The sequence below is a fragment of the Acipenser ruthenus genome, chromosome 5, assembly GCF_902713425.1.
Source record: "Acipenser ruthenus chromosome 5, fAciRut3.2 maternal haplotype, whole genome shotgun sequence".
In the NCBI taxonomy this organism is placed as follows: domain Eukaryota; kingdom Metazoa; phylum Chordata; class Actinopteri; order Acipenseriformes; family Acipenseridae; genus Acipenser; species Acipenser ruthenus.
In genome coordinates, this window is record NC_081193.1 from 74,080,848 (window position 1) to 74,103,609 (window position 22,762).

General features: G+C 35.5%; 1 protein-coding gene across 3 annotated transcripts in view; it reads right to left on the reverse strand.

The window, feature by feature from the left end:
- Window positions 1-22,694, reverse strand: part of LOC117403089 (tau-tubulin kinase 1-like) — a 62,029-nt gene extending 39,335 nt beyond the window's left edge. For 2 of the 3 annotated variants that reach the window (XM_059024504.1, XM_059024502.1), the window contains exons 1-6: window positions 22,537-22,694; window positions 14,890-15,048; window positions 11,813-11,960; window positions 9,463-9,536; window positions 3,906-4,046; window positions 2,561-2,665 (exon numbers count right to left, since the gene is read on the reverse strand). In XM_059024504.1, the coding sequence (XP_058880487.1) occupies window positions 2,561-2,665; window positions 3,906-4,046; window positions 9,463-9,536; window positions 11,813-11,960; window positions 14,890-14,997 (576 nt within the window). In that variant the 5' untranslated portion in view covers window positions 14,998-15,048; window positions 22,537-22,694. Of the gene's footprint in view, window positions 1-2,560; window positions 2,666-3,905; window positions 4,047-9,462; window positions 9,537-11,812; window positions 11,961-14,889; window positions 15,049-21,317; window positions 21,930-22,536 lie in introns of those variants that run through there. The other variant, XM_059024503.1, reaches the window with a different exon arrangement.
- Window positions 22,695-22,762: the final 68 nt, after the last annotated feature.

Sequence of the window (22,762 nt, forward strand, 5' to 3'; positions counted from 1 at the left end):
AACACCTTCATTGCTGTGTTGTTTCCGACGTTTACCTAAATTAATCTTAAAGGGAAAACGAGATAAAAATATATATTTTTCTAAGCACGAATTTAATTCAGTACATATACTGTACGTGCTAAAATGTCTTGTCCTCAGTTGCCTCACATGTATTAGTCAATTACAGGTTGATATCTGTATTAAATGAGTAATCATAGTTCATTCCCAACAATAACTCTAAATCATTGTGTTCTTCAGTGCCATTTATACTTTTGGCTGAAGGTCATTTTCAGTAAAAGCTAGGGCACTTCTTCACAGTTTGCTATCACTTCTAAAAACTGCTGCAGTGCAGGCTGGATCATGAGGAACTTGCATTTTTAATCACTGAAGAGCAGCTGAGTCAGCAAAGAAATGCAGCTCAAGCAGTGCTTGAGTACATCACTCACTGATGCATGCAGACAAATAAAATATTGATCTCACGTAGCAGAACTTTAACCAGCTCTTATTTTGTGCGACTGTACAAATGCTTTATGCCATTTTATGTTTAGTGGCTCATGAAATAACGATCATTTTTACTTCTGCTAGTGGAATAAAAAACACCCTCCACTGTTGGCACTGTGCACTCAGGTTCGTACTGTTAGCCAGGCTGCTGTCAGGTCCAGCCAAATCCATGTGATTTAACAGTAGAACCAAGGCAATCATTTTGACGGTTTTCACTTTAAAAATTTAAATTACTCTGCGTGTGTTAAAGATCCGCGGTTGTCTGTTCCTGGCTCTTCCTAAATACATGTAACAATAATGTGACATCTTGTAACAATTGTAAGTCGCCCTGGATAAGGGTGTCTGCTAAGAAAGAAAGAAAGAAAGAAAGAAAGAAAGAAAGAAAGAAAGAATAATAATAATAATAATAATAATAATAATAATAATAATAATAATATACCCTGATGGCATTTGAAAGTCAGAATCGCAAAAATAAAAAGTTATAAGAACTTCTACCTCGAACCGCCAATACATGCTTTTATTGTTAATATAGCCTACAATATTCTATTTTTTTTTATATGTATACAAGCCAGTTTGTTATCTCTACCTAAACTGAGTTAACAGCAGTATGTATTTGAATAGAATATTGCTCTTGAAGTCTAGATATGTGTTATCCTATTGTATACATTCCTTGGAGAAATGCCGTCTGGCTGTCTACGTGAGCATATATAGTCTGCTGTCTTATAATATTACTATTGCAAGAATCTTTCGAGAAATCTTGAGATTTTTGCATTTTGATTTGAGAGCTAACTACAGATATTTGCCTTGGCATCAGAAATCTGGAACGACTTCATTGAAAACAGCATTACCTGCTTCAAGCTACTGTAATGCACACAGGTGATTCTGTGGTGGAATACAGAGCATGTGAAGAACATTTTCAACTACAACTAGAAATTGTAAACAAAAACACAGCATCTCTGGCAGCATAATCTAAGGGGTATGCCATATCAGAGCAAATGGTTTGTAAACATGAAGTAAAATGGTAATGTGAAAATTATAGTATCATTGACATATCCACAGGTTAAACAATGTTGCACTGAAACACCACCTGTAATGGAATTTTTTGAGAGAATCATAGTATACACTGTATACCAGCTATAAAGAGCATACATCAAAACATGTTATAGCCAGAGTTTAAAGCAATGTGACAACAAAGGTGTTAATTTCCAGACAACGCATGTAACTGAACTTTAGTAAGAACATCAAGAAATACAGCTGTGTACTAAACTGTACTGTCTCTATGCAGCTGTAACATCAAAGGTCATATGACCTCAATATGGCAGCCACATTATATCAAAAGGCCAACGTCATTATTTATTTCTTAGCAGATGTCCTTATCCAGGGCGACTTACAATTGACATACTGCAGATACAGTAGACAAACAATTTAATTATAATTCCACAAGTGATTACTTTCAGTTAACATAATTAAAATGTAATGCATGTATTTAATAATGCACTCGTGTAGCAGTGCCTAGCACTGAAGAACACCAATAATGTAATTTGAATCTCACAAATGCCATAAATAGACTATTCAATAAGAAACTGAGATCTTTTTTTTTTTAAATTCTGAAAAAAAGACCCTCATAAACCTGTGGCTCCGCATGAGCTTTTTTTCACTCAATGCTCATGAAACAGCTCTTTGTAGGCCAGTCTATAAAGATACACAATCACGCTACAAGCAATTCACAACTGTTTCAATGGCTTGTACAACAGTTTCTTTCATTCTTTGTGAATTAAGGTTTAAGATCAAAAGGGATAAAAGAGAGTATAATGCATTCTATACTGACATTTGTAAATCAATCCCTTTCCAAAGCAACAATATCTATCAAAATCAGCTTTGAACAGCCTTAAAGGAAACTCTTACCAAATACATTTAGGGAATAATTCACACAATGTAACACATATGTTTAATATAATAGATCATTTTAAAAAAGTATTTTCTTACAAGATGCCAAAACTCTGAGGCACATTTAAGAATGCATTATATTGTAAGAAAATTCAATTTAATAGAATAAACATAAAATTGCAGAGTTACTTACAGGTCTTACTTCTCCATTGGTGTTAGTGTACTGTCGTGCAAGGCCAAAATCTAACATGAAGCATTTCCTATACGTTGAAGGGAGTCGTCCCATGGCAAAATTAGACTGGAAGAAAAATTATTTTTAACAATAAATAAACAAATGAATAAATAAAAAAAGGAAGTTATGCAATGGAATTTCATGTGACTGAATTTAGAATGGTAAAAACTGAAAAACATCTAATCCCTTCCAAAATTAAAGACTATGGTGCAGAATGACTCACACCATATGGATTTATAGCCTTTTTTTTTTTTTTTTTTTACAGAAAAAAAGAGTTAAAACATGTTTTCCAGATAAGGTGTCCTACAACGCACTAAATATTTCTCCAAAATGTGCAAATTTGACATTATATGCAGTTGAGATCTTTTTGCATTAAACTTTAACAGAGATAATCAAAAGTCCACCACAAATCTGTGCTCTTAAATCTATTTAATTCTTTATCAACAGGAAATGTGTTGTATTCTAGGCTGCACTAGGTTTGCTATGGAAACTTTATAGTATATTGTTTCAAACTAGGTCCTGCTAGTTTGTTTTTTCTTAATCTGGAGCAAAGTGCAGGACACAAAGTGTAAAGTGACCTTCCACAATGTCACATAGTGTAGCATTAAAAAGCTAGGACCTGACCTGTAGGATATTCTAACCATTAATTAACCTCTTGGCCATATGACATAAGTGTATTTTGCCTTCACAGACATCTGGAAAACATAACAATACGTATCTTTAAAAAACATAATTAATAAAAAAATGTAATATTGGAACAGATTGATCTTGCTTAATTTGCATAAAAGTGCATATTGTGAATTCCAACACAGTAAATTGAGTCTATTCGTCCTACAGACCCAGCAAAGTGGTTTATTAACCACAAGACAAGTTAAAGACAGGATGTTCTGGAAAACTACATGATATTGTAAATATTTTTCTACATTTTTTACATTTGCAGTGCTGTCCTGTAATAGATCCATGTGTTAGCTGTACAATTAGAAGTGTGACATCAATCTGCTTTCAAAGACAGTCATCCGGTTTGCATACTCCAAATTCAAGCAAAAATAACTATTATTACACTAATATTGTTAATGAAGATAGTTTAACCTGTGTGCAAACGCAGACAAAACCAGTTAGCTTTTGCAATGGTCCCCATGTTTTTAATTTTATTTTTTTTTGCTGGTTCTTTCTGTTTTCAGCATTTGCATTAACATTTGAAAAGGTATGGGCTGGTTTGTGTTTGCAACAGGGAGTGGGGGTTCATGTATGGCTAAAAAGATCATTCTCTTCTCAATGATGCTTACACGTTTAAAAGGGTACATACAGGTTTGATATCCCGGTGCAGGAACCCAACAGAGTGAATGGCTTCTATTGATTCTAAGATCTGTTTTCCTAATCGAAGGGTTGTGCTCATTGTGAAGGTCCCACGTGGCTGGCTACGTCTGAGGTCTGCAAGGTTTCTTCCCTGGGGAAAAGCATACAATTACCTCAAATTCTCAATTTTAAAAGGGCCACATTTTAAATTACATGAATTCATTTCAGGCAGCCTAAACAGCCAACATGAAAACACATTTTAAAGTTACTGGACTATGAATACTTATTTCAAGTTAGGAAGGTTAACCAACATGCAAGTTCTAAGGCCAAATCTTCATACGGCACACACCTTATATCCTAGGTATAACATGCTGTATGTAATGTTGACATGATTACAGTAGCAAAACACTTTTTCTTGTAAGGGTACTAGTTATAAAATGGTTTGAGTGTAAATATACATTTATATGAGAGTAAGAAAATGTGTTACATTCGCTAAAATAAAAATAATAATACAAATGGTTTTAAAAAGACCACATTTGTTAGATTATTGATTTTTTAAAGTACACAGTTTCTCCTGATTCTGACAATTCTCAATAATGTATGCTAAAGAATGTCCTAACCATTTCTCATCACAGCTTGATAAGCACTTCTCTATCTTTAAAGTTTTATAAATGTACATATATAGACAACTCATCTACTACTGTAACCCAGCACTCCATACCACAATTCATCAGGAAAAATACTTAAAAACAATCCTTCAAACAGCTTGACCAATACACAGGGATGGACATTTCTGTATATTTTAATAACAGAATATACAGAATTTACTAAACAATTAAACTGTTACATTATTATACTTTACATCAACGTGCCACTGGCTAAAAATAATGGTTACATAATACCAAAATTGAGGTAATACATAAAAAAAAGACTATTTCACAATGCTTCAATAAGGCTACGTACACACAAACTGCATTTGGCTCGACAACAGTATTTACAAATGGCACTCGCTGCGGTTGTTTGTTGTACGCACACACACCTTTCATTACTGAGGTGAGTGACTCCCTGTTTAAACAAACCACTGAACTCGGGCCATCATCACATGATGATCGTGAGGTTTTGTGTGAGAACATGGAGGCTGTTTTTGTTTATGCTTTTGGAAGAAAGCACTGTATGTAATCGATCGAGAGCTTGTCAAGCACAGCTATGCTCTTTTCTGCAAAACCAGCGGAGACGCCGTTTTACTTTTTCTGCACTGATAAATACAGTGGCGACGATCTGCAGTACCATGACGGTAGATCGAAACATTTGGGCGATCTTCAGACCAGAAGGCTGGTTGGAACGACTTCAGTGGCTTCCAAATGACTGGATTAAAAATGTACGCATGTCTAAGGAGTCGTATATGTGTCTTTGTCATTTACTGAGACCTTTCCTGGAGTGCCAAAACACACAGAAGAGACGTTCGGTATCGGTTTAAAAACGAGTTGTGGTCGCACTGTGGCATTTGGGGATACAAATTGTCCCATATTGTTGTAACCAAAAATACAATTTTTTTTTTCTTACAACAAAATATTATACAAATGTACTTTGATTAAATAAAAAAGTGTATTATATGTATGCACTATTTACCATTGTTATGCATTTACTATTCATCAAAATTACAAAATCAACTTGGCTCATCAGTTATCTATATATTTTTTTTAGCCATTTTTATCACATGGAAATGTCTGATAAACAATGACATCATTAGTTGCGCAGAAATCCACTGAGCACCAACTGTGGTTGTGTTAGTGCGGTTGTAACACACACACACAGTTAGTGCGCATTAACTAACTGAACTGAATGAATACCACAATAACCACACTCGATACTTGTTCCGAACAGGATTAACTAGTGCGGTTGTCACTGCCCTTTGTAACCAAACTGTGCGTGTATACAAACCGTATTAAGAGCAAAAGGTGAACTCACAACCACATTTAGCCTGTGTGTATACGTAGCCTAAGTAGCTCTTTTTATTAAAAGGAGCTGTAATCAAGTACAGTATGCATAAACCCCAATTTATGCATAAATTCAAAACAGCAATTAAAGGCAACATAATAACACACAGATTACAATGAATCAATACATTTTCTTTGTTGGAAAACTATAAAAAATAAATAAATGTTTACATTAAGTAATATGGTACATACCTCCCAATCCTGGAATACATTCTGCTACATAAAGCCTCATAAATTATGTATTAAGTACAATCATTGCCTAAAGTCATGTTAATACTGTACTACAAAACGTGCTTTTTTATTTTATTTATTTAACCTTGTCAATTAATCTTTAGCAATCGTTTCAATCATTAGGTTTGTGACTCGCTCCTTTGTGGAGTGCATTTTGTGGAGCAAGCTGTAATGGTTTGTTGCGATTTGCTGGTAATTCTGTTGCTTGTGCAATGCATACTCTCAGTCTTGCAGTGAACAGAGACCGAGGCTTGAAGCTGGGCCTCACTCTGCAGGTAGTTGGATACATGCTTGTATCATGTGGTTATTATTGTCTACATGAACAGCATAGAGCTCAGTCTTTTCTTGCAAAGTGTGACTTGTACGGTTTTAGTGTCTACTTTGGTCAAATGTCCCCAAACGTATATATTATATAATATTAACCACAGCGAATTTTATGATATCTGTTTTTGTAAAATACACCTATTTTGTAAAATAATTAAATACAGTTTTAATAGGTGCAATGGTGCATTCCCACCACCTCCATTACCCATAGCTACAGTATTGGTATCACCCTGCACTTTTAAGAACGTCTGTCTTTTTTTTTTATCTGTCAGGAGCTTGAGTAATTTAGAGCTATAGAAAGAAATGTATTTAATACTTATTTATACATTATGTTTGTTGCAATACAAGATATATGACATGATTAATCATTTTCTAAACGATTAACAATTTTCTATTCGATTATTTGATAAATGATTATGGCCATTCCTACCAATACATAAATAATATAGTTTGAACAAAGAGATGGCACTATTCTATCCATTTAAATTCAGTATTTCCCCAGTATATTTATTATGAGTTTATCTGCATTTTCTAAAAAATGCATTTTGACAGATTCAGTTATGTAATTTTTTTATTGCTACAGATGCATCTATTTATACTGTAGGTTTATACTTATCTGCAGATGCATTCATTTATAAGCACATTTGTATTCTCTACTGCATCTGAAAAGTAACTGAAAAAAATGCTCTGATTTTCTTATTTGCATGTCAAATACAGACACTACAGATATATGAATGTGCCTCTCATTACTAGTTCCTAGGGAACAAGAAATAAACAAGCAAAGAAATGGTTGTACTGCTTCCAAAGTTCCTAAAATATGTATTTCCGGCCCATAAAAAATGAAGACACTGGTGCGAGATAAGATAAGAAGAAAACCTTACATGTCATAACATTTATTGTATAGCTTTATGGTATACAAGGCCCTCTTCACAAATTTTTAATCATCATAAATCATTTAATGGTTTAAATAAATGTTGATGTTCAATAAAACGGCAGTCGTTTCTTTCATGAAACTGGTAAAAATGGTTATGCTTGAATTTAAGATATGCAAATAGATAAGCTTGAATTTAAGATATGCAACTAGATAAGCTTGAATTTAAGATATGCAACTAGATAAGCTTGAATTTAAGATATGCAACTAGATAAGCTTGAATTTAAGATATGCAACTAGATAAGCTAGATAAGCAAATTGGTGTGGTCCTGGGTAAGACCATTTTTTTCTTTTAAAGCAACTCAACAAATGTATAAATTAAATACATATTTTAAATATTTTGTTAAAACCAATATGTGTATTACTAGAAAATAAACGTTATTTGAAAGCTGGTTCACATCAAAGCACTGAAAAGTACTGTACTTAGATGGATTCCTCAGTGGCTCACCTTGTAAAAGCAATGCACACAAGGTTTGAATCTGGTTTGCACCAAGTTGCTGATCTTGTCTGGGGACCCACAGCAAGCGCTACTTTGGGCTTCGTGCTTAATAGTGGGCACAGATTGAGAGTGGTTTACCATGGTAAGACAACATTTTAAATTAACAGAAAATGATAACCAAGTCTGACAAACCAGTTTCACCAGCTGCATAAATACTAACAGAACACAGTTAGTATTGAGTTAGTATTGACTTATCATACACTGCTGTAAAGTGTAATTAAACAATGATTAATTTTAATGGCCCAAAAATTGCCGCTGCCAGCTGTGTCACTGGCAGCAATTCCGCTGCCAGAATTGCCGGTGTCAGCATTGCCGCTGTCAGCTGTGCCACCTGCAGCATTTCTGCTGTCAGGATTGTGTGTATTTTGTTTATTTTGTATTTATTGTATTAATATGATTTCAATGTATTGTTCACTGTTTAAAAACATGTTTGTTATTATTGTTTTACAGCATTGATAGGGGTAAAATTTCGCATCCAGCTAAACACGTGCATAATGTGAACATCTCCAAATTAATTAAACAATTAAGAATTTGGAGATGGTCACGTATATATATAAAGAGCAGATCAGTCGCTCATGAGGGTTGAGTGTTCAGAGGAGGAACGAGAGATGTGCGTGAAAGTAAGATCTATATAAGAAGAACTACAATTGCTACCCGTGCTAGTTTTACACCAGCACGATAGTTCTGTGTTTTGTCTTGTTAATGTTTTGTGTATTTGCTTTGGCCATTGTGCCGTTTGTTTTGTAGTCATTGTTTTGTTTCAACCTTTCCAGTTATTAAATCAACACACCAGCGCTTCCATCTGCAGTATTGTTGTCTGTATTTCTTGGTCTGACTTCACCACTAAGCCATCTGTGTTGAATCAAAATTGAATCAAGAAAATCAAAAGAGCAGCATGATGGAATTTAAGAGACGTTATAAAAATGTCATCTGAAGCTATTGAATATTTACAGTGGAGTTGTTGGTCCAAGTGGTGGTAAAGGATGAGTGCCTTGATGAATGCACTAAGTGTTCAACTGTTACCTGCTCAAACGTATTACTTTAATTTAGAAGTACATTCACTAGTTTTTCCACTCTTACAAATAACAAGACTTTTTGTGACACCAAAGAAAGATGTTTTTTTAATGCAGAAATGCAAGTGAGTAGAGGGGTTAAGTTCCGGTGACATGCTGCGTTTAACTATATGGCCCAATTATGGTGATAGCAGCAGATATTATTGCAGGTATGTATACAGTTTACTAAAATTCAAAGATTTTGCAAAGTTGTATCTTGTTTGTTATTTTCGTTATTTCCATGCAATTTGGTCACATTGCAACACACAGTAACTTTGCTATGTAGCCCTCTGCTCTGTAAACCTTAGATCAAACATTTGCACCTTGTTAGTAAGTATGTAGACACAATTAAAAATAATTTTAATAATTAATAAACATTCATTTGTGTTGCACTGTTTATTTTTGTTGCATTGTCACATATAAGTTGAAAAAACAGTTAATTAAACGGACTCCAGGGTCTACTTTGTCATGTAACAGACAGCATATTTTACACAAGTGTAATTTATAAGGAAGTACAAAGTTATCCAGCTTACCTGAAGTTGCATAACCACATAATTGAACTTTTCATTTCTTCCACAACCAATGAACTTACAAACATGGTCTTTTCCTGAAAAAAAAAATAAAAAAAATTATATATTATTTACTTTTATTGTATCTAATACACAAATAACTTTTCATTTCAAGAATTTCATTTTGTGTAAATGAATTTAAAAAAGGAGAAATCTTAAATAAATTGAATACAAATTCACACACCATATTTTTTGTAAGATATTATACAATTACAATGAAACCTGTTAGTTAACTTATGAATCAACAAAGTATGATTCGAGAATATTACTTTTTGTACATATCTTTTTTTCTTTTTTTAAGTGTAAACCCTGTTTTCATAACTCAGACCATTCTATAGTGTTCTTGGTAAGTAGCTAAATAGCTTTCCAACTTTAAATTTTCATACTGTGGCTTCATGTATCTTTATATTTGTACACAATGATCTAACTATACATGCAGTATAATATGCAATTTTCTCATTTTTTCTGAACTTCTCATTTGAAATAAATACTTAAATACATCAACATTAGATATACTCTGTGTTTCTTTAAATCAAAAGTATGCTAAATACAATGTTGAGAGGGTGAATGAAGATCTTGGTGTATCATGGAAGCACAATCTCCGGGATAATAGTAACTGCGCAGACAAATAAATATATACAGTGCCTTGCAAAAGTATTCAGACCCCTGACCAATTCTCTCATATTACTGAATTACAAATGGTACATTGAAATTTCGTTCTGTTTGATATTTTATTTTAAAACACTGAAACTCAAAATCAATTATTGTAAGGTGACATTGGTTTTATGTTGGGAAATATTTTTAAGAAAAATAAAAAAAACTGAAATATCTTGCTTGCATAAGTATACAACCCCTGTGCTGTGGAAGCTCCCAGTTTACACCGATGAAAGAAATTGCCCTAACGAGGACACAATTACCTTACCATTGGCCTCCACCTGTGAACCATTAAAGTTGCTGGCACATTTTCTGGATAAAAACCCCCACTGTTGAAGGATCATTGGTCAGGCTGTGAATCTGAAGGAAAATGAAGACCAAGAGCATTCTACAGAAGTTAGAGATAAAGTAATACAAATGCATAGATTATGGAAAGGGTTCAAAATAATATCCAAGTGTTTGGATATCCCAGTGACCACAGTTGGATCAATAATCAGGAAGTGGAAGCTGCATCACACCACCCAGGCACAGCCAAGAAAAGGCCATCCCTCAAAACTCAGCGCTCAAACAAGAAGGAGACTTGTGAGAGAAGCCACAGAGAGGCCAACAATCACTTTGAAGGAGCTACAGAGTTCAGTGGCTGGGAGTGGAGTAATGGTGCACCAGTCAACCATATCAAGAGCTCTGCATAACACTGGCCTGTATGGGAGGGTGGCAAGAAAGAATGGTTACTCAAAAAGTACCATCTGAAAGCACGTCTGGAGTTTGCCAGAAAGCATGAGAGTTACCCAGCTGTGATGTGGGAAAAGGTTTTGTGGTCAGATGAGACCAAGATAGAGCTTTTTGGCCAAAACTCAAAGCGCTATGTGTGGCGCAAACCTAACATTGCCCATGCCTCAAGACACACCATCCCTACAGTGAAGTATGGTGGTGGCAGCATCATGCTGTGGGGATGAGGAAGAATGGATGGAGCAAAATACAGGGAAATACTGCAAGAGAACCTGCTTCAGTCCGCTAAAAAACTGAAGCTTGGGAGGAAATTCACCTTTCAGCAGGACAATGATCCCAAGCACAAGGCCAAAGCAACATTGGAGTGGCTCAAGAACAAAAAGGTGAATGTCCTACAGTGGCCCAGTCAAAGTCCTGATCTCAATCCCTTTGAGAATCTGTGGCACTATTTGAAAATTGCGGTCCACAAGCGTCGTCCAACCAACCTGAACAACCTGGAGCAAATCTGCCAAGAAGAATGGGCCAAAATCACTCCGACACTGTGTGCAAAGCTGGTACATACTTACCCCAAAAGACTGAAAGCTGTTATTGCAGCGAAAGGTGGCTCTACCAAATATTAATGTGTGGGGGTTGAATACTTATGCAAGCAAGATATTTCAGTTTTTTATTTTTCTTAAAAATATTTCCCAACATAAAACCAATGTCACCTTACAATAATTGATTTTGAGTTTCAGTGTTTTAAAATAAAATATCAAACAGAACGAAATTTCAATGTACCATTTGTAATTCAGTAATATGAGAGAATTGGTCAGGGGTCTGAATACTTTTGCAAGGCACTGTATATACATATATATACATTGTATAACAATTTTAAACAATACAGCCTATCCTTTTTCATCCCTCTCACTCAGGATGTGTGCAGTCTACCTACCTTGCAGTTTCTTCAGGACAGCTACTTCCATCTTGAGGACCTGTTTTGGTTGCTGGGCAGACTCCACCTTCAATGCCACACTCTCCCTCGTCAGCAGATCCGAGGCTTCATAGATTTCACCGAACCCTCCTCCTCCAATCTTCTTCAGCTAAACAGACCAGAGAAATCGGTTCTTTTAAATTCAAAGGACGTATTAGAAAGAAAATATTCTTCTTTCAAGTGAATACGGTTATACTTATGAACTAAAATCTGGCTCTGCACAACTATGATTACAGTTTAACGGTTAACCTTCTTTACACATATTTTACACACCCAGAGCGCGGGATGATTGAGTTAGGGCACAACTTACCCATTTTATATTGGCAGAAGAAAATAAAAAATTACTATAAAAATTAAGACCTATAGCTTTCTGGTAGAAACCAGACATTTTTTTCTGGAATAGTTAGAATGCACTGTAAATAATGTCCGACAAGGAGAACACACAAACCATAACAGGATATTAAATAAATAACACATTATTAGTTATGCCATGTGTACAGTGCCTCTTATTGTAAAGTACAGTGTTTCTCAAATGCAACTCCCTTATACACCCTCTGCAGCTCCTGTTGTAAATGAACTGTTTATTATACAGTACTGTTTCATTTTCTGGAGTCTGGAATGAAAAGACTGTGTAACAATGTCCTGAATAAATGACAGCAGTCAATCTACCTTTAGCTGCCAATCTAACTTTAATGCGTGACTGAATTCCCTACTAAACATTCCCCCATTTTCTGTTCACTCTGGGTTGTCTAAACTGTCAATTTCTTCAGCAATTACAACTGGAAATATAATCATTAAACAGATTACCATTTTAACACATAAAATAATGATTAATTTCACCATATACAGTCTTTACAGTTTCAGATAACAACACTGCACATCATTTTTATGCTCAGCCACAAATGTTTGTTATTATGATAAGGTAATTTTAAAAGGGAAGATGTACACACTGAAAGGAAAAATACAATTAGTGTATCTTACTGTACAATCTTATCATAAAAGATATTGAGAGACTACTTGTAGAAACATGGGTCTACTGGAAAGCCTTTTAATAGCTCTGCCTCAAGACTCATTGCCTTGTAGTTGTTATTTACTTCATGCTATTATTGGACTTGGCTTTCACCAAGGTAAAATGAGATAGTAGTGGTGGGGATCAACCAAGACGTAGCTTCGCTGTTATATAGGAGTCTTCTGTGTTTTTGGCAGAATCCGCAAAATAAATATGACCTTACATCCTGGAAGAATGTGATATTGTCAACAGGTCTCACCAGCCAATCTTGTACTGTTCCACATTCTCCCATCTTATCCATTCTCCCTGCCTAGCCTGGGACATGCCTTAACACACCTCTTCCTCTCCTCCTGCTTTTGCACTTCAATAACTACCAACTTCCTCCTTTCAGCTGGAGCTGCTTTGTGCCATCGGAGGAGCCAAACAGAGAATAAGACCTCTTCCCTGTTTTACTTGCCCCATGATATCACTGATAAGAAGGGCAACCTTTGCATCTTCCATCATGTCCTTTACTACCGCTTTTCTCCCAGTTCTCACTATGGGCGCTACCTCCCTCACACACTTGTCACGCAATTCCATCAGTTATTTCCAGCCGAACTTTAGCACACTTGAATTCCTCATTTAGAGCTGAGACTGGCAGCTATAGTTTCCCTTTACCATAAAGTAATACCCTGCTCAGGCACTGTAGAACTCCCAGCCATTAGCTGGGAGTTCTAACGTATGAACTAATCAAGGCTTTCAGTCTCTCTACTGTTGACAGGGAAACATCATACACAGTAAGTGGTAACAGCTACCTTGGAAGAAGACCAAACTGAAAGTACAAGACTTTAAGCTTGCCCGCTAGTGCACTACTGTCGATCCTATTCTGCCCTTGCACTTCCTGCTGTCTCACCTCTCCCACTCTGACTGTGTCCTTTAAATCCCCCACTCTTTACAGACTTTTCTGACACTGTTGGAATGGCCTCGCCATCAATATAAAACACAGTATCCACAAATTTGCCTTTGATTATGGAAATGCTCCTCGACTTGGTGGGCTTGAACTGCATACGTGCCCATCTGATGTTATCTGCTTGTGCAGGCTACCGTTGTAGTCATGGTGGTCATGTCATCCATGTATGCTCTAAGTGGTGGCAGCCTCATGCCAGAAGCCAGCCATTCTCCTCACATTTCTCATTTTGAGGCCCAAATAATAACTTTCATTGCCATGGTAAAGGCCAGTGGAGAAATGGTGCAACCTGCCTTGATTCCGACTTCAATAAATTGCCAAGTCGTGGTAAACTCTGTCACGTGGTCTTTCCCTCATCACCACCTACACTATTTACAGCATCCACTGGATTTATTCCAGATCTTCCTGATTTTTCTGTAGCTTCACTGTAATATATAAGCCTATACTGAAGCACTTTTCCTCCGCCAGGTAACATGGATTTCCTATTGGACCGGTATTGATGGCTGAAATGTAATGCTGGCTGCAGGGACCAGACTAATTGCAGCCTCCCTGGCGCATCAGCACACACCACGGTGGCGATACTGGCTCCAGGGATCAACTAAAGTGCAGCCTCCCTGGCGCATCAGCATGGCAACCGTCTGGAATGTACTGTCTCACCAATATCTTGGTGATCTTGCAGCTCTCAGAATTTTCCCTGGCCTACATGATACATTTTCCTGTTTTGCCAATGACAAGTTTTTAAACTTATGAAGCTGTTTTCAAGGATTGCTAATGATTAAAATTCCAATAAACTGAGGGTTTTGAAAAATTGAAATAAATCATAATAAATTCATATCAATCTACTCCAAAATACACAATCACAAATATTTGTCTTCACAGGGCATCAAGCTAGTGACTATAAAATCATGCATGATACAAAATCTAAATAGTTTCAAGTGGGTGTTAATCACATCAGTATGATTTGTGTTGATTTTTACATTGAACAGATCGAGGTACAATTCCTTACATTTTTCTGTAAATATCTCCATGCTTTCCTTTCCTTTTTGTGAATTAGTGCATTTAAAAAATAAAATATACACTTACCACTTTCCATCTGTCCTTGACCATGCAGTTGGCCAGCAGAATGTCGGCCTGCTCCCCTGCCCCGTTCATTTTAGCTTCGTCCTGGATAGCTGGTGCTAGGCACTGCATCGGCCAGCCAGTGAAAACTCGGGCAGTTCCCAACTTAAACGAGCCATTTATCTAGAGGATGTTAAAGAAACAAAGTTGAAGATGTGATGTTAACAAACTAAACATGGAATGGGCCAAAAAAAAGTCCAAGGAGCTTGAAATAAGAAAATACTGTAATTGTCTTTACACGGTCTAATACTGTGTAATATTGACAACCAATGTAACCTCATATCAAAGGTCGCGAGTCCTGGACACCTGCTTATTTGTTTACTGGAATTATTTCTACAATATATTAGATTACTTTCAAATGCACATCCTGCTTCAAAATATGCATGCGCCAGCAGGTGGTGTCGAAAGTCAACAAGTGACGAAATATCCTTGAGTGAACATGCAGGCTCAAAGAAACAGGTGAGAGAACGAGAGAGAAGAAAGAATAATTAACACGAATGAATACAGATAACACAAATAATAAACACTGTTTGTGTTATCCGTATTTATTTTTACTCTCTCTCTCTTTTGTTTATTATTCTTTCTTCAGTTCATTCGAGCCGCAAAGCATGCGTCACCCAGCATTTTACCGGGAGCTGCACTTGAACTGCAAAAGAGCCGCGGTTTGGCCACTCATACTGTTTAGACAATATGGCTGTCAGTTAAGCCTCCAAATAGCAATCAATTAATTGGGCACTCAAAATTGAATCATTCGAAAAAATATGGACGATTGTCCCACCCACATACATGTCACTCTATTCCTCTCCCCCGACAAGATTATTTTAATATCATTGCTGTTACTGTAAAGCTTGTCCACAACAACGGAATGCAAGGGTTAATTACACCTTGGTAGCGTCAGGAGAAGAAAAAAAACTCCACAACATTTGCAACAAGCCTAAAGCAAGTTTAACATACTACAGGAGTGTTACTAAATATTCCAAACAGATTATAGTACTTTGGAATGTAATCTATATAAACTAGACACAAATATATTACTGTGAAGCTTTTTTTTATTATTTAGTGACAGCTGCAGTATCACGCATTGCATCTTGTTAATACTGTATCACCTAACCTTCACTATCTGTAAAACACACAATGCGGAAATCCCTGCCTAAAACATCATCATCATAATAATAATAATACCACAAATAAATTAATTTACTTACCACAACATGCATACCTGCTATACAGGTCAAGCCGATCGTTACTCCAAAATTGAGTTTAACATCACTGATCGTTTAAAAAAAAAAAATGTTTTAAAGTTATTGAATATTACTAAATATTCATTATATAACAGTTCATTTTAAAACTCCAAAAAAGCACATACTATACAGTCAGTCAGTTTTCTTCAATTTGCAGGCTGTTTGCCAGGAATACAAGCCTGTCATCTTGCTTCGGATTCAAGGCAGTGTGCTTTTTTTGTTTTTTGTTTACATCGACCACACACAGAGGGGCGTGCTTACAAAGCATTTTCAAAACTGATTCGCTGGTAGGATGGGACCAGCAAATGAAATGCTAGTTAACACGAGCAGGAAAAGAAGAGCACGCCCACTGCTTGTCTGGCAGAAATACTGTAAATAGCAAGGCAGGGCGTTCAGTGCATTAAATAATGTTATTAACTATGCGCATTACAAAAATGTAATTATTGAATCGATTACCAGTATTTATATCGATGTATATAATGAGACACGGAATCGACTGGAAAAAACGATTTTCGATTTGATTGTAGCAGCCCTAATAGACAAGGTCGCTATTTTAATCTATTATGCTGCTTTATAGTTTCCACTTCCTTTGACCTACTGTACGTAATATACAGTAGGTAGCAAAAATGTCACTTTATACAGTAAATGTGTGGCCTGTATTAGACGTACAGTTTTCACATGGTCACAAGTTTGGCCTCTATACAGTATCTCTCTAAATTTGAGTGCTCTAGCAATACAAATCATACAACTGTGGGATTTATAGACATTTCTACATTTGGTGGTGAAGATTCTGTTTATTTAAAAGGCCTGGTAACACAGATGTTGCCAGCTTGTTGCCTCATGTGACCACCCTGGTCAACACCCTGGTGACATGTTTTCCCACTTTAGGATGATGTTCTATTTTTCAGGCGACATTATTATTATTTGTTTATTTAGCAGACGCCTTTATCTAAGGCGACATAAGGGCAACATTTTCAATACCAGCCAATCAATCATGTTTGATAGTAGTGTCACATGATAATAAGGATATAGACCATAAAGTCAGACAGCCAACGTATATGGTACATTCCAATTCCTGCATTTCATCCAATTAATTATATGCAGGCTATTGATATGCAAGAGTGTGTATGTGCATGAGCAAATGGTAATGTCAACAACTACAATAACATATTTAAGCTTTGAATAAAATTCTTACAATAAAATACACGGTTAGCGTATTTTTTAAAATGTGTTTTATTTTAAATTAATTTAACGTGTGTACAGTATGCCTGTCATTCCTACATTAACCCCCAATCATAACATCTTTAATTTTAGAATTAGAATTATTGAAAATATTGTTTAGGACAATGAATACCAATATATTTATTATGTTTGCCATATTAAATACATAGACCTACAAACTAAATAACTACGAATCTATACCTTTTTATTTAATTAAGAAGGAACTACAGGTTTATTAATGTAATTAGTACATTTTTATACCGTAGTCTTACTTTGCAGCATGTTTGCGTTTCGTGACAAAAACGTGCATTATGACTGGGTTGCATTAGGTTGTTGCCTGTGTGCTGCCAGCTTGTCGACTGTATGCTTGTCTCTCGTGTGACCATCGCAAAATGCAAGGCTTCACATACATATGCATACTGTAGGTTAACAAGCTTATAAACTGGGCATTTGTACATTTCCTGGAATCATCCCTTGCAGCAAACTAATTATAATACAAAAATAATATAAAATATTACCAGTACTCTTGGTTTCCTTATGCTATGCAATCACAAGCTGATTACGACAAGAACTTGATGCAGGCTCAAGCCAAGTAGACCAGGTCAAGAGCAAATATTTAAAAAATATACACCACATACACTATATATGTTTTACAATAAGATTACACTTTGAACTTCAAATTTTATTTTTAAATCTAATATTAAACATTGGCATGCAACAGCAGTCATAATATAGATAACAATATCAGCTTACAAGTATATGCATGCAGTGTCCAGGACAGCAGACAACCATGCGCAGCTGACTATGAAAAATAACACCCGTATACAAAATCATGCCAATTAAAATGGATACAATTGAATAGCTTTTGTCTTAATTGGTTTGTTACTGTACCTTTGTAATAATAAAACAGCAAGAGACACACATGGAACGTTGCCAGAAACTGGTAAAATCAAGCAGAAAAGGAATGCATACAAAATAGCAGTGCTTTATCCAGGCTGTAGTCCATTTGCTCATCCTCCATCCCGTGAGTAATTTTTTTCATTACAATGAAGGTCTGAATTTGGGTAAAAGTTGAATACCAATACTGGGATGACATATAGTTCTATAAAAACTTGACTTTATGTCGTTTACCATGTTATGACCCAAGCTCAAATGCTTTTTACTTGCTGTTTCAGTTTTTTTAAGTTTAAAAGGGTTTATTGATATGCTTATCTTTAGACTCTTACAATATGTGTAAATAAACAAAAGGTTTGGTGCTATGTTAATTGATCAGGCATGGCATTTCTGACTTTAAAAACAATGTATGCTATCACAAAGTTGGTCCTCAATTTGGAAACTATTAGCTGACATGTTCATAGTAATCTCCTCTGACTGACTCAGATTTATCAGTTTCATGGCTATATCTAGAACCAATGCAAATTCCAAGAAACCACATACTGTAGGCCTACATGTGGTTTTTTTTTTTGTTTTTTTTTAAATTAATGCAAGATATATTTTTTTTTCTGACTATACTAACTGAAAATGAAATCACAGTTCCATGAGCACTGATCATTTTTCATACTGTAACAGCAAAGTAATTCAGTTGAAAATAGTAAGATTCTCTGTGATTCAGCAATTGGTGATAGTTACATGATTACTTTTACTGGCATATTTATCTATTCAGAATAGACTCATACTGGGAGACATGGATAAGAAAATGTATTTTTTGAATTACTTTATTTCAGCATCTTAAGTATATGGTGAAGGATTTTTGCAATAGCTTTTTTCTGCATCCAGGCAAAGTAGCCTAATACCCAAAAATAATGCCCAGAAATAAAAAGCTGCAACAGCCATTTTGTTTTGCATTAGTAGGTGAAGTGCAGCCACATTTCTGGTGTTTTCTTTTTTTCAAAAACAGTTAAATCTCTCACCATGTTATACAATTTCTCAAAACCTTAGGTCTCTCTGATAATGCCAGATATTCAATTCCCAATTTACCAGATGTTAATTAAATACATCACATTTTATTTCAGACTGCACCAAAAATATTAGTGAGGATGTCAGAATACGCCTGCAAAAGAAGTAGCTGTCTTAAATTAGAAATCAATATTTAAATTACTGTCATGTAGCAGCACTCTGCAGTAAAATCATTAAAATACGAAAGGCCTTTCCTGGTGCTTTACATACTTTTACAGACAAAATGACACGAAAGAGATTCACATGCATTGTTACAGGTGTTGTTTATCATAACCTTGGCCCAATTACAGTCTCAATTGGATTTAAGATTCCTAAAATTCAATGCAGGCCCTCTGATTAAATGCTTTGACCCTAACTTTAAATTGACATCAAGTTTTTTCCTCATTGACGAATCTGGCAGTTTCTGAAATGAATTCATGGAGTATAATAAGAAATTCAATCTAAAGTACTCTACCTTACCCTCAGCTGCACCTCTAAAAATCATGTGTTGACAGATTTAAGATGGTCTTTAAAATCATGACACTTTATTCTGAACTAATCATTTCGGATCAGATATTTAATGAATTCCAGAGTAATATTGTAACATGTTTACAGATTTAAGTTGCAAGTTTATTAAAACATATAAAAACAATTTAGTAAACCAGCACAAAGGGCATTACCAGAGAACACAGACCATTTTTTTTATTGTAATGAGCCCACGCTATGTTAATGCACTGAGCAAGGGATATTATTGTGGTTTTTAGTCACTAACAATCCTGATCATGCTCTTCCTGTACTTTGTTTAATATAATTTGGTAATGACGCTCTCACCAGTCTGAATAACTTTTTAGCCACAAGGGTTAAAAGTTTGTAATCTATTGATTTATAGTTAAAAATTAGTGAACAGTGGCTTGCATTTGAATCAGGATCAGAATGGGCACCCATATTTTACGATATCATTAGGCTACATTTTAAATTATCACAATGCTAAAATAAACACTACAGAATAATTTAAGACTGTAGACAATCATATAAATTACTAAATTATATCAATCTTTTTTTTTTATCTTGTGACTGTCATAATGCTGTCACTTGAGGATTAAACTATACAATATATCCCTGAGTTGACCTCTGGGTTTAACACACCTTTCATATTCTCTCACATATTAAAACCATGCAGACAAGAAAGAAAGTACTTTACTAGAAAAAAAAAGAAACACTGCCAATTCAATTGTAATACAATCTGAAGACAAATCAAAGAGGACTCGAACATCAGCATTTAAAAAAGCAGAGTAAAATGGCCTTAAATGGTCGAGCTGATTACTTTAAGAATGGTCAAGTATACAAATTAGTAAATCAACATTTGTTGTGGAGAAACTAGAATGAGCCTCGTCTGTTAAATCCATGCTATATCTGCAATATCCATACAAGCATTCTTTACTCAGTGTTTAAAAATAAAGTGATTTTTCACTTAGAGGAATTATAGACATGAAAAAAAGTATATGTATTGCATTTTTACTGGCCACATGCTTATCACGATGAAACAATACTCAATGCTAGTAGGGGAAAAAATGTCATATGCTATACAATATCTTCACAAAGCTGTTTCAGTTAACACAGCAGGGGGGTAACCCTATAAACCACAATGTTGGTTTGTTGAATCATACCATACTTCTGGCTTCTAGATATTACTTCGTACAGGCAATTTAATGTAAAGATGAAAACAAGTGAGTAATATAAAATCAGCTGGTTATTTTATGAAAACCACAGAGCTTTCATACAGTTTCTTACATTAAATTATGTTCATAAACAACAACTGTTGCACATGATCTTACATCAGATTCACCAAATGTAAGGAAAAATAATTTTCTACACAATTATCATTATTATTATTGTAATTACTGTTAACAGATATTTAGATTTAAAAGTATACCGATAGTGTTCACTGTTAACATTGTCCCATATGCTGGTCAGTTTAACATTATTGATATTTACCTGGTTCAGAAATAGTGGTAGCGATTCCTTTTCCTCTTTTCTTTGTATCCTTCATTTTTTATTTTGTTAGAAGTATCAAATGAATTAATGACCATCACAACTAATCATCCAGGGCTAATCAGCACATAGATTAAAAAAAATCTTAGAATTAAACTCCGATATTGGATTTATTAATTGTATTTTTTATTTTATTTAGCTAGTTTATTCTACTTAATGGCTGGTTCCAATTGTATGCACATCTTCTGGTATTTAATTTAAATTGTGCTTTGTGTTTTGATAATAACATGTTCAAAGACCGAAAAGCGCATCCTATTAAAAAAACTAGACATTCTCTGCTATATAACTAGAAGGCAATACATTTTACTTTACCATTTATAAGAAAAACAACTAAAATCTACATAAACTTATTTTACAACATAAATGAGCAATGCGCATTACACCTCTGAAATGTCGCTGACTTAAAACTATTGAAAGATGCATAGTTTATACTATTTTAACCCACCCCCAAACCGCCTATCCCTTTCCTCCTTCAGATTTTTTGTCCGCAGTGCAGCTGGAGCCCAGCAACAACCATCTTCCTTGCGACAGGCGGCGCACGAGGACATTGGTTTCCCAAGAAACAACATCAAACCCACGCGCGATTCTCCACGCCCTTATTTTACACCAATGCGTAAGCTCAACCCCCATTCAGGACCGCCTTCTGTTCTCAACCATTGGACAAACTACAAAAACCCACTGTCGCTCAACGTTATAAAGATTAAATCACTACTTGGGATCAGAAATCAGAGATGGATCGATGAAATGCGTGCGGCCAGAAGAGCATTCTGGGAGATGAAGTTTTCTGCATGAGTTCAACACATACTAGTTATGGGAACCTACAATAGTTCAAGACTATAATTCCCAGAACCCATTGCCCACGCAAGTCTTACGAGGCCTGCATTGCAATGTATTTAAGTCAATTATTCATAACTGCAAAAATACACAGCCTATGCATTTTTTGTACTTTCCATACTAACGGCAAGCTTCCAATTTTTAAAAAAAATTATATGCAATTGCTGAGGGCCTGTGGCAATGACAAGGTGCTCCCAATGGGCGCTTGCTGTTACTACAATAGACAAGGTGCCGATGGAACGAAAGCGGGTGGTTAAAAATAAGACACTAATGAGATGCATATGAACGCAGAGAAAAAAAAATAACTATAGAATATAGGTATTCTAACCTGTTCTTTTGCCGCCGGAATAAGATGACAGTTTTGGAAGCTTTGCAGAAGTGCATTATTCAGTTTGCAGGTTCATTGCGGTTTTTTGCTCATACTGTATGCTCCTGCACCATCCTCCACCCTGCTCTTCTCGCTCTCCCGAATCAGTGTGACAGGGATTCTCCCACAATGCACCCCAAAGCCAGGGCTTTAGCAACTACATCACATGCGTGTTTTAGTTGCATAG